The 13,988-nt window shown below is 42.4% G+C and overlaps 1 protein-coding gene across 1 annotated transcript in view; it reads left to right on the top strand.

Annotated features, from left to right (window-relative positions):
- The window catches only part of LARGE1 (LARGE xylosyl- and glucuronyltransferase 1), a 446,230-nt gene that overhangs the window by 218,644 nt on the left and 213,598 nt on the right, over positions 1–13,988 (top strand). The window contains exon 3 of the mRNA XM_066590172.1: positions 6,787–7,082. Within this exon, the coding sequence (XP_066446269.1) occupies positions 6,787–7,082 (296 nt within the window). The remainder of the gene's footprint in view (positions 1–6,786; positions 7,083–13,988) is intronic.

The following is a 13,988-nucleotide window of genomic DNA, read 5'->3' as shown; positions in this document are numbered from 1 at the left end:
TGATCCTTAAGGCAAATAAACGTCCGGTCACTAAAGAGTTAAGGGTCACATTTAAGGCTCGGGTACATGGGCATACGCCATTTCCAGTTTTAACGAACCACAATTGTGCGTATCCCATTGGCTTTAATGAACCAAAGTAGGACATACTGCAATCTTCTTCAACCATAAAGCTGATGTGGCCCTCGGTGAACATAAGTGCCCCCCCGCCCTTCAGGATCTAGAGGGGGCGCTGCTTCATCGTACAATAAACAGCAGACTGTTTGAACTGATCAGGTATTCTTAAAGTACAATAGAACCTCAACTAACGTCATTAATCCGTCCGGAAGCAATGGACTTTAGTAGAAACCAATGTTAGTTGATATCACTGTGTTATCTGTGGTTTGACATAGGACTGCAGTGACATCATTATAGCAGTTAGTATCACTGTATTATCTGTGCTTTGACATAGGACTGCAGTATTTGCAAACATTTCTTTACTGTACTGGACTCATCTGTACAGTACTTACATTTTGCAGTACAGTGGGGATTCAGGAGGCAGGCAGCGTTCAGCCGGCACTTTGGGGATTCAGCTGGTGTTCTGTGTCAGGAGGCAGGCAGACACAGCAACGTTCAGCCGGCACTGTGGAGGGGGAGGGGGAGGAGTAGGCGCGCTGATACAGGAGAAGCAGGAAGTGAGCGGCATCAGCTGCACGCCGGCTCACTGAGCGGCGCCCGGGGTCATGGAGCAGTCGGCGCCCTTATCTGAGGAATGCAACTTTATTTGAGGGACCGCCGCTGCCCTGACACATTATGTAAGTTGAAAACAGCTTAACTTAAGAGCGATGCTACTCGAGGGTTTACTGCACAACATAAATTCCTCAGAAGGAAGCGTCTTTCCCCAGATATATTCTTGGTTCCTTCTTGAGCTCAGTTTCTCCATTTCCTGGTCTCACCGCCTAAAGTTTATCGTCTATAATAGTTCTAGAACTTCAATCAGAAGCCATGTTTCTTCTCGGTGTGACACCTATATTGTCCATGTTTGGATGCCTAAGAGCCAAGCTTTTAGAAACTATTAACAATCAGCAGTCCGCCCCGTATATGTTTTCCATAAATGACTCTGACATTGGATGATCAGCAGAAGGCGCTTTAAAGTCAAACTGTTCTTTAGGTTATTTTGGATTTTGAGGACGCGCGTCTGTAGTGAAATGTTTCGCCCTCTAAAATCAACAACTAGGGGTATAAGTCAAAGCAGAGTATCCATGTATAGACAGCTGTTTCAGGTTCTCTCATTAGTGCACAGTAGGGTTCTAGTTGGCTGGGTATGTATAATATGTCTCCTGGGAAAAAAACTATGCAAATAAGAGCTGGCATAATGTCTGCATAGCGCCAATCATTGGCGCTACCCTGTAATACTCCCTTCATTCTCCTATGAACATTACTCACTCCTAGACTCTCGTTAATGTCCTCTCACCCAGAACTGTACTGCACACTACTGAAGGCTGTACATGGCTATTCTGGTTTGGTTTGCATCCCTAGTCATGATGGGAATCCTGTTATAATAGGATATCTTTTCCCCAGGGATGCATAGTATTGCCTATAAGACTCCCTGTTCCCCCCATGGTGCTCTCCACAAGGAGAAATATAACCACCACTAGAGATGAGCGAGTATACTCGCTAAGGCACATTACTCGAGCGAGTAGTGCCTTAGCCGAGTATCTCCCCGCTCGTGTCTAAAGATTCGGGGGCCGGCGCGGGTGACAGGTGAGTTGCGGGGGGAAGAGAGGGAGAGAGAGATCTCCCCTCCGTTCCTCCTCGCTCTAACCCCGCCACTCCCCTGCAACTCACCTGTCACCCCCGCCGGCCCCCGAATCTTTAGAGACGAGCGGGGAGATACTCGGCTAAGGCACTACTCGCTCATCTCTAACCACCACCCCTCCTTTAAAATCAAAAATGTGGTTATCATGAAGCCAAATGGATGAGGTTGTTACAGTTCTGTTTGGCCACTATGGGTCACACCATGAATACACACCTAGGCATACAGACCACAGAGGCAGATCATGCGGTTCTTGGTTGGCTCCAGCGCCATTACTTCTGCATGACTTTCCACTCTAGAGTAACTGAATTGTTAGCCAACCAAATGGGGAAACAAACACCAGATCCTCCAGTCTGGGGGAGAACATTCAATGCAATGACAGAAGGGCCCCATGTGCCGCTTGTTCTTGGTTCCTTTCTCTTCTTTATACTGAATCATAACACAGCTGGGCTGATTTGCCGTTCACGAGTCAATGGGTATTCATAGACATCCCTCAGAGCCATGCTCCAGCCACATTCACATAGCCTTATCACGTAGACTACCCCTTTAAATTAAAGATGGTTCCATTAAATGATAGCACATATGGGCATTGTCTCTACTCCATATGTTGACATACACTCTAAAGCTTCCGTCATCCATATATCCAGCCCGTAATGTTCGCCCGACCTCTGCAAGCCACGACACAGTCCTTCTCATTCTTATCACAGCTCAGAATCACAATAATCTCCAAGATCGCGCCACGTTTACACTCGCTAATCCGCGTTCTCCCGGGATCTCCAGGCATCTTCTTTCTGCTCTGGCTTTGAATTATCGGTAGCTCTTTATATCTCTATTGGATAAGGCATCACATTAGTGGTAATTTCTGAGATAAAGCCGTCCTGCATATTGAGTGCGAGCGGGGCGTGCGAGCGGGGCGTGCGAGCGGGGCGTGCGAGCGGGAGCAGGACGCCCTCCAGCCTATAGAACACACATTCAATGAAGTTTTTTTGTCTTTTAAGATGACAATCACTGTGAGGCCCTGAAGACTTTCCCTTGATATTGAAGTCATATAAGCGTATTGTTCATTGCGGACCTTGTGCAGCCGCTCAGATGTGCCCTGTTATATCACAATGCATAGAGACACTTTCATTCTGTCTCCAAAGATAGAAAAGTACATCGGAATATGTCAGTCATTGCCTCCATGTCGGCCGACTACAGACATACTAGTGGCTGGCCCCACGTGGATGTGGACTCTTGCGTGACATGGCGGCAGTGGATCTCCTGTCTACACGTACAGGGCATGTTCATTGGATCACCAGGGGACTCTCCAGCTCAGTGGGACCTGACATCTGTGTAGGTCTCCTCATACTTTTGGAGATCTGATTCAGCACATAGTGCTCCAAAGATCCAGAGGTGATATTGCCGTCTCTTGCATTCATCATGAAGTGGCCACCAAGTTGCCTATCATGGCGAACAACTCCATAATTTTAGTATACATATTTGACATTGGCTTGTGGACAATGGCCAAGCTCTAGGATCACTTTTTATGCCACCAATGCCTGATAGGTGCAGGTTCCATCTCCAAGACCCTCAACTGATTGGGAGGACCGGGTTCCGAGACCCATTATATTGGTCCATGCCAGTCACTGTAACCACAGAATCTCAGCTCTTTTAACTCTAATGTGGCCATCTCTCCACGTTCCTGCCCTCTAGGATCCCACCTACCCATACTATGTATTCAGTATGCCAAGGGCTGGGAGGCGCTTTCCAATCCACAGTGCTGCCTGTCAGGCTATGCGGCAGAATCCAGAACATAGCCCGACTTCTCCTGGCTCCAAATGTCTGCTTTCAGTACCTACATTAGAACAGGGGACGGGGGAGGAAATGGGCTACACGATGAACACTGCTGCATAGCCTAACAGACAGCAGTGTCAATAGTAAATTCTATATTACATTAACCCTTTCCAATCCACTGTCTGACGTCTAAAGACATTCTGATTGAAGGCTGTACAGCTTCCGATGTCGGAAGATGTCCGGCAGGGTATTCTTACTGTATATTACTGGCTGTTCTGTTGCTGGGTGCCTCTCCAGCATGTCCAATACTGCAGTTCTGGCACTAGCCAGCAGGTGGCGCCATTGTATAATGGCAGAAAGAGAAAGACCCCTAGGAAACCCTGAATCCAAAATTGGATTACAAAGGGTTAAAGTCTGGTGGAACCCCATTGACTGCACAAAGGGGTACCGTTGCTTTGAGGAGCACTGAGGGGTACCATTACATTGGTAGGCACAGAAGGGACGCCATTACTTTATGGGAGCACTATTACTCTATGGAGTACAGAGGGAGCAGCATTACTTTGTGAGGGCAGAGAGGTGGCACCATTACTTTATGGGAGCACCATTACTGAGGAGCCTTGAGGGGTACCAATACCATACTTTGGAGGGCACAGAGAAAACAACATTACTTTGTGGGAGTACATTGTGGGTCTCATTGATTTGTGGGACATAAAGGGAACAACATTGCTTTGTGGAGGCATTGAGAGGTACCATTAGTGTCACACAGGAGAGGCACATTGGGGGCACCATTACTTTGTGGAGCATATTGGGGGAACAAGTACTTGGTAGGGGCAGAGAGGGGGCACAATTACTGCATGGAATCCAAAAGGGGGTACTATTAGTGAATGGGGCACAGGGGAGTAACACTTGTATTATGGGAGGAAGTAAAAGCAGCATTGTGGGTAGTGAAAAGATGAAAAGAGTATGCAGAGGTGAATCATGGCTGAAAGAAGTCATTATGGCGATCTGGGCTTTGATAGAAAAGAGAAGGGAACATGAATGATTCCAATCAGAGGCAATGTCACTTGCGATCACTCGAGGTAACTGCACTGTCATCAGTGTCATTTGGATAGGATACATTCTGAATACTTGCCGGGCGTTGGATGGTTGTCCACCTTTGATAAAACGTTGCCAGCCTCACTAATCTCGCCGCTCAGCAGCTGCCAAGGTTTAGAAGGGCCATTGGTAGGGGAACACTCTCTTTTAACTCAGGATTACCTAATAGGGTTTGGCACTTGGCGCTGCGGTGCTGGTGGCATCTGTAGACCATATTTAACAGGGTTTTGTATAGATTAAATATAAAAATGTATAGTCTAAATGAGATTACTCTGAAACAACTTTGTGATTACCCGCTTTGTAATTAGCTAACGAATCAATCAGGAGGTCACGGAGAGGTGGACACTCGCTCAGTAAACATCCCTCAACGCCTCTCCTGCCACAGAAAGAGTTCCAGGCATCATCTGAAATCAGACATTTACACACATACAGGCATTAAATGAGCAACTATGGCCCATGCTCTTAATTAACAGATCAATTAAGCAGCAAACAGCCAAATTAAAAGAGCAGAGTCTTTTCACATCCACATACTTAATTACCAATCCACTAGTGGCCTTAATTAATGGACCTGGCTTCAGTAGCCGCGGTATTCCACCGAGATCTGGAAGAGGCTGAAAGGAGTCGCGTTCCTCCATCCTATAGATATAGAGACGGGGCCAAAGACTGTATTTACTACGCAGAAGACGTCCATTGTCCTTTTCTTTTCTTTTTTGTATAGAAGGAGCTGACTTTGAATAATTGGCGCATAAAAAAACCTGTTCGCTGGAGATTGCCGTGATATATACGTATCGTAAAGCATTCATCATACTTAAAGACGAGGTGCCAGTATGTCGATGCAGATAGTAAGGTTTTATGACTTTGGTCTAATGTATCTTGGAGGATATGTTCCCTGCTTCCGCTGCATTCTTATGCGCATCTCAAGAAATCAGAAAATGCGGTCATAAAACATGGAGGCAATGTAAGCGTTCGATTTGTAACGGTGTACAGTATAATAAAACGAACGCTGTATATACAGTCATGATGTGCTTGTCCATCAGCATTCTACTGGATAGCTTCTCAGTTAATCAGCTTCTCTCTTTTTGGAGGACTCCACAACCCATTGAATTCAATAGGGAGTGTGTAATGCTACCTTTGCCCTGTGGAGGCACTGCAAAGAAATTGAGCACTTGCTGCGTAGTTTATCCATATTTACAGATGAGTGTTCAGGATCACAACTCCTTTTGCAAGGCTTATAACTGGGGTCCCTGCTAACAAAAGGGGTTATCCTGACTTGATCACCCCTTTAACATTCAGCAAGTGACCAAAGTTTATTACCAGCACAGATCAGGGATATCAACTTGAAGTTCAGGACAGGAGGGGAATTGTCAAGTACATCATTCTTCATCTGTCCTACAGAAGGGAACGGAGTGACAGTCAAGCATGTTGGACTCCCAGTGATCAGACAATAACCCCCTATGCACAGAGGATACATATGTTTAGTGGCAAAACCCCTTTAAGGGATTTTTTTGTGTGTTTCTTTTTAAAGATCTACTTTAATCTAGAAATAATTCTGCATGCACAAAAGTGCACGTTTAAACACAATTGCACATTTTACATGTGGCACCGCAATGGGGTTTCCATCGATGCTACCTTATGCCAAACCCCATTATGGCAGCACAATAAGAATTGTGAATTGGGTTTTTGCATATAATGCTGATGAGACTTAAAAAAAGAGGAATTGCAAGTATTTAGCAAGCGCTTTCTGTGATACGGCAATGGTCTTCGTGCCCTCCCTCATTACTGTACATCCTCTGAGTGCTGTCATGGTTTATGATGAACAACCTAGGTTCCAGGACACAAGACCTGGGTGTCTATTGATGTCAAAAGTCAGCTATGCTATTCATAAGGCATAAATACCTGACAGGAATGGAAACCATGTTAAAAGGTGACCCTATAGAAAGCATAGGGCTGTATCCAGAGTTCAACATGGAAGCTCTATTTGGTGATCCAGAGGAATACCTAGGGTAGAATATACGGGTGTGCAATGAAACAAAGTGTGAAACCAGCCTAGATGGATGTACATTATGTATATTTACTGCTAATGGGCAAAATAACTTTTCAATGACTTCTCTTCAATTTTTTTGCAGATGGGAAGTCTGTCTCCTTGTCCCCGCTAGATACGCAGCCTCACAGTCCACGATACGCAGCTTCCAGCCAGCGGGAGAGCCTGGAGGTGCGTGTACGGGAAGTGGAGGAAGAGAACCGTGTTCTTCGCAAGCAACTTAACTTGGTGCAGGGTCGGAGTTCAGTCCATCGCTATGGCAATCGGTCAAAAACTTACTCCAATGAGGAAGGCACAGGAGACAGTGAGAACTTGCGTGCCGGCATTGTGGCTGGTAACAGTTCCGAGTGTGGCCAACAACCCGTGGTGGAAAAGTGTGAGGTACTTACTTCATAATACACTTTTGATTTTAGAAAAAGTTGAATATGTATTGGGGTGCTGTGGGGATACCCTTAATCTCTGCCATCAGTCCTGGAAGACTCAAGGGAGGAGCTATAATAGGACTATATATTGACCTTCTATAAAAGCCCATATATTGACCTTCTCAATCATAGATCTTGGGACTAGCAAGCCAGATCCTGATGCTGCCATCTCAAAGAATGTGATCTGCACTATAGTACCACCCTCAATTCTACTCTGTCTAGTACAGATGGCCAGGAACCTAGCTATAAGGGTGGAGAGGTAGAAGTCGTAAAAAAAAACAGCTACCCCAATATGGTACCAATAAAAAGTGAAACCTGTCACGAGAAAAAACAAGTCCACACAGAGCTCCGTCAATGGAAAAGTTAAAAAGTTATGGGACTGTGCAAAAAAAAAAACCAAAAATCACAAAAGAAGGATTTTCATTGTGCAAAAGTGGAAAAAGCTAAAATAACGATTCAAGAGCATTCCTCTCAGAACTACATCTTGTACCGTTCCTCTGCTATTCCTACTAAAAATGTAACAAATTGACAACTGGGTGTTACCTCTTGGATGTGTGTTCTTACCCAATCAGCACTGTTTAGACACTGTCAAAGAGTACAGGGCCACACCCCCTGAACTGGTAATACTCAGTTGTCTATATATATATAAATAAAGGTGAAAGCCCTCACTCGCTGACTGACTCACCACTAATTCTCTATCTTCCCAAAATCGTACAAACACGAAATTTGCGATGATCATTCTTTAGGTTCTAAATAAAAAAAGTAAAGGGGCCACAACTCGAAAATTCAATGCTAAGCGCAAAAGTATTGGCGTCCCTGTATAATGTACCAAATCTAAGTCCCTAACTTCCCGCTGTCGCACAAACATGAAATTTGGCAGGAGCATTCTTTAGCTCCTAAATAGGAAAAGTAAAGGGGTCACAACTCGATTTTTCAATGCTAAGTGCAAAAGTAAGTGCACCCCCATGTAATGTAACTTCTTGGTGTCGTAAAAGCGTGAAATTTGGTGCGAGCATTCTTTAGGTTCTAAATCAGGAGAGTGGGAGGGGTGGCACATTCTGCAGACGGACATCCGTACATGCAGCCTGAGGAGAATCTAACACTCCTCTATGTGTATACATATTTTATTCCTCAGTTCCTCTAAAGTAACCTTGACTTCATAACATTTTCCATGCAAACAACATGTAAACACCTGTATCAAATTAACTCGAGCGCGGCCGGGTATATGAGCTACTATATTCATATATTTCCATGAGGAATCGCAGAGGGATGGCACAAGGTAGAGTTCTTAGAAGACTCGATCCAGAATTGTTATCTCCTGGGCAATGCAAATATTTGCTAGAAACAAACATTTAAGAAGATGCGGCAGATCCCCTTAAAGTTGCGCCTCAGTAGATTGCCCTCTTAGGTGGCTCCGCGAGGTAGCTAACCTTTTGGTAAATGCAGCAGATGAATTTCAGTACCAATAAAGATAAAAGCCAATCCTTTATTGAAAACGCATTAAACATCCGCTGTGCAGGCATATCCTTGTACATCTACATACTGCTCACATTTGCTATGAGAAGGCATTCTATGATGAAGCCTCCAAGGGAGCCGAAACGCGTAAGCGAATACTTTTTGTTCATCTGCACATTGGATTCTTAATGCGTTTTCAATAAAGGATTGGCTTTTATTTTTGATTGGTGCTGGAATTGATCTGCTGCCTTTACCGTTAGTCGCGTCTTTCCATTCCGTGCAGCGGCCGGATGGATCACCACGGACATTCCATTCTTGCACGAAAGACGAGTGGTATCTATTGTTTTTTCTTTTATTACATTACTAGCCAGTTTGTAGCTTTTAATGATAGGTAACTAATTATGAAACAAAAGTCTCCTTTCTGCTCTTCAATGAGCAAGGACAAAGCTCAGATAAGAGGCACCAGGTGAGTGGAGAGGGATTGTATGGGCGCCCATCAATGGCACTTAATCAAAAACCTTCCGTTAAAGGTATTTCAGAGCACATTAATGAACAAAAGATGTTTTCTTCTTCCTTGGAGATTATTATTATTATGCAATTATTTTCTTACAAAGGATATTTCTACAGACAAAAAGCTGTATTTTCCTCCCTATCGGATATATCCCGCTCCAGTGATCAGAATTGGATTTCCTCTAACATTAGGGACAACTCTCTACAGTCCATTAAGATGCACAGGAAACCTTTAGCCAATGGTACGCTGCCAACCTGAAAGGAATATAATGGGGCTACCTGCATGGGCTGTAATGCAAAATCTGTACCAGGGGCCCCCACCTTCCTGGCGCCATTTATAATATAATAGAACGTCATCTTCTTTCTACAAGTTTGTTCTTGAGGCACATGCCATGCAACAATCTCGTAGCTGGTTGCTTAGGGTGAGTCAACTGACCATAGTGCTGCAGCTCACAGTCGTTTGGAGAGAGGTTGCTGATTGCTTAGCCTCTCTTTTAATATTCCTTGCTTCTGCAGTGTTTGGCTGGTTATAGCGTAAGCCGTGTGCAGTTCATCCAGTATTGCTTTATTTGATTCTAGTATCTTGTTCTTAGTTTAGCTTTGTTCGTGGTCATAGTAGTGTGTTCCTGCACTTAGTTTTAGTCCCTTCCTTACTTTTTAGCCTTATAGTTTGTTGGTGGTCTTCTTTTGCTGTTTGTAACGGTCTTCTCTTGCTTTTTAGTTCAGCTCTGCTCAGTTTCATTTTCTTATCATTGTGTTTCAGTACTGTCTCATGGTTTGCCAGGATCAGTGTTTCAGATAGGGTTTTCATTGGGGATAACTTTAGATATACTCAGGGACAGTGGTGTCTGGTGTTAGGGTCACCATCAGGGATAGACTGCAATGTGATAAGGGGATGCCAAAGGGTTAGTATGGCAGCCCGGAGGCTACTAAATACTTCAAGAGCTGCCAGGCATATATAAAGCACTGCCCTTGACAGCAACGTCAGAAAATTCTATATTCTGCAATACTGAAGTGTTGCAGTATGTAATACAAGCGATCAAACAATCACAAGTTCAAGTCCATTGTGGGGACTAAATAAAAGTATTAAAAGAAGTGCAATAACGTTTTATTAACAGTAAAAAAATAAACAAAAGATAAAAAATCCCCTTGCACATTTTTCCTATAAAAAAATTGAAACATTTGTTATTATCGTGTAAATAAAAATCTGAAGTATTAAAATATCACGATATTTATCCCGCACGATGATTGCTGTTAAAGGGGAAAAAAACTACAGAATGCCAGAGTTTTCGTTACCCCCAAAAAGCAATCAGGGCATTTACATTTAGAATTGACATCAACATATAAAGGGTTAACAGCTGAGATCAGCATCCCAGCTATTGCCGGCATCCGCCTTGTATGGGTGGGATTGGTTCAGGATCCCACTGCTGTGGTGTTAAGGGGTTAAACATGAGCTATGAGGGTCTCGTAATTGGGGGGATGATTTGTGATCACACTCTATAGCTTGGCTCTCCATAGTCTGGAATATCAGAATGACGCCGGATTGTGGGCATTCTACCCTAATAAGATGTGTTCCATCCTCTTTGGCAGAGAACGGGTTAGCGGTTTGTTTCCGGCTCTGCTGACTGTGCTTAAACATAAGACTCTCCCAGGAGAACGCAGTTCAAATGGGCCGTAAAACGCAGATTGACAGTGCAAGTCAGGCATGTCTCTTGGGGGGGAAGAGGGCGAAAGCAAACACCGCTCAAGAATATTCATCTCCTCCCGACGCGCCATTTCATGCATCAAAAACACCTTATTGACCTTTTTATGGTATAAAAGAATAATTCGCAGTATAATGGCCATTTGTCAGGTAAAGTGGTCAGACGAAGAAACGAGAGCCCCCCGCCCCCCATATTAAATGTCTAAAAATCCTAACCCCCCAGGGTCTGCAGTCACCGTCCGCGTCTCCGACAGCTGTGTGAATGGAGCGAGCTGCGTGACAGTTACTTATGCTGCTCTGCGCATTTCACTCAAGCCTGAGTACACCACATACAAGTCACAGTGTGACACCCGCTATAGGAGAGTGCTCTGCCAGGAGGAGGGAGGCGGACATTGTCCCCAGCCGCCGCACTGCCATTATTGCCTCCGTCACTTTCCAAGACAACCCTGCTCTCCTCTGACTTCTCAGTGCTTGGATGGAAAGTCCACAATGAAGGAACTGTTTATGATTTGCGCGTTTGAAGTACAGACAATGTCCAGAGACCCGCCGCAACGAGCTGAGAGAGTCGGGGGAGTCAGAGCTACCTGTATGAAGAAGGGGGAAACGTCAATTCAGCCTCTTTAATAAATACTAGTTATATCCTTGTGCATAGGAGGCAGTATTATAGTAGTTATATTCTTGTACATAGGGGCAGTAATATAGTAGTTATATTCTTGTACATAGGGGGCAGTATTATGGTAGTTATATTCTTGTACATAGGGGGCAGTATTATAGTAGTTATATTCTTGTACATAGGGGGCAGTATTATAGTAGTTATATTCTTGTACATAGGAGCAGTATTATAGTAGTTATATTCTTGTACATAGGGGGCAGTATTATGGTAGTTATATTCTTGTACATAGGGGGCAGTATTATAGTAGTTATATTCTTGTACATAGGGGGCAGTATTATAGTAGTTATATTCTTGTACATAGGGAGCAGTATTATAGTAGTTATATTCTTGTACATAGGAGCAGTATTATAGTAGTTATATTCTTGTACATAGGGGGCAGTATTATGGTAGTTATATTCTTGTACATAGGGGGCAGTATTATAGTAGTTATATTCTTGTACATAGGGGGCAGTATTATAGTAGTTATATTCTTGTACATAGGGGGCAGTATTATAGTAGTTATATTCTTGTACATAGGGGCAGTATTATAGTAGTTATATTCTTGTACATAGGAGGCAGTATTATAGTAGTTATATTCTTGTACATAGGAGGCAGTATTATAGTAGTTATATTCTTGTACATAGGGGGCAGTATTATAGTAGTTATATTCTTGTACATAGGAGGCAGTATTATAGTAGTTATATTCTTGTACATAGGAGGCAGTATTATAGTAGTTATATTCTTGTACATAGGGGCAGTATTATAGTAGTTATATTCTTGTACATAGGAGGCAGTATTATAGTAGTTATATTCTTGTACATTGGGGGCAGTATTATAGTAGGTATATTCTTGTACATAGGGGGCAGTATTATAGTAGTTATATCCTTGTGCATAGGAGGCAGTATTATAGTAGTTATATTCTTGTACATAGGGGCAGTATTATAGTAGTTATATTCTTGTACATAGGAGGCAGTATTATAGTAGTTATATTCTTGTACATAGGAGGCAGTATTATAGTACTTATATTCTTGTACATAGGGGCAGTATTATAGTAGTTATATTCTTGTACATAGGGGGCAGTATTATAGTAGTTATATTCTTGTACATAGGGGGCAGTATTATAGTAGTTATATTCTTGTACATAGGGGGCAGTATTATAGTAGTTATATTCTTGTACATAGGGGGCAGTATTATAGTAGTTATATTCTTGTACATAGGGGGCAGTATTATAGTAGTTATATTCTTGTACATAGGGGGCAGTATTATAGTAGTTATATTCTTGTACATAGGGGGCAGTATTATAGTAGTTATATTCTTGTACATAGGGGGCAGTATTATAGTAGTTATATTCTTGTACATAGGGGGCAGTATTATAGTAGTTATATTCTTGTACATAGGGGACAGTATTATAGTAGTTATATTCTTGTACATAGGAGCAGTATTATAGTAGTTATATTCTTGTACATAGGAGCAGTATTATAGTAGTTATATTCTTGTACATAGGGAGGCAGTATTATAGTAGTTATATTCTTGTACATAGGGGGCAGTATTATAGTAGTTATATTCTTGTACATAGGGGGCAGTATTATAGTAGTTATATTCTTGTACATAGGGGGCAGTATTATAGTAGTTATATTCTTGTACATAGGAGCAGTATTATAGTAGTTATATTCTTGTACATAGGGAGGCAGTATTATAGTAGGTATATTCTTGTACATAGGGGGCAGTATTATAGTAGTTATATTCTTGTACATAGGAGCAGTATTATAGTAGTTATATTCTTGTACATAGGGGCAGTATTATAGTAGTTATATTCTTGTACATAGGGGGCAGTATTATAGTAGTTATATTCTTGTACATAGGGGCAGTATTATAGTAGTTATATTCTTGTACATAGGGGCAGTATTATAGTACTTATATTCTTGTACATAGGGGCAGTATTATAGTAGTTATATTCTTGTACATAGGGGGCAGTATTATAGTAGTTATATTCTTGTACATAGGGGGCAGTATTATAGTAGTTATATTCTTGTACATAGGGGCAGTATTATAGTAGTTATATTCTTGTACATAGGGGGCAGTATTATAGTAGTTATATTCTTGTACATAGGGGGCAGTATTATAGTAGTTATATTCTTGTACATAGGGGGCAGTATTATAGTAGTTATATTCTTGTACATGGGGGCAGTATTATAGTAGTTATATTCTTGTACATAGGGGGCAGTATTATAGTAGTTATATTCTTGTACATAGGGGGTAGTATTATAGTAGTTATATTCTTGTACATAAGAGGCAGTATTATAGTAGTTATACTCTTGTACATAGGGGGCAGTATTATGGTAGTTATATTCTTGTACATAGGGCGCAGGATTATAGTAGTTATATTCTTGTACATAGGGGCAGTATTATAGTAGTTATATTCTTGTACATAGGGGCAGTATTATAGTAGTTATATTCCTGTACATAGGGGGCAGTATTATAGTACTTATATTCTTGTACACAGGGGGCAGTATTATAGTAGTTATATTCTTGTACATAGGAGGCAG

Source organism: Eleutherodactylus coqui, chromosome 2, assembly GCF_035609145.1.
Source record: "Eleutherodactylus coqui strain aEleCoq1 chromosome 2, aEleCoq1.hap1, whole genome shotgun sequence".
NCBI classification, from domain to species: Eukaryota; Metazoa; Chordata; class Amphibia; order Anura; family Eleutherodactylidae; genus Eleutherodactylus; species Eleutherodactylus coqui.
This window is presented reverse-complemented; position numbering and strand designations above follow the sequence as displayed.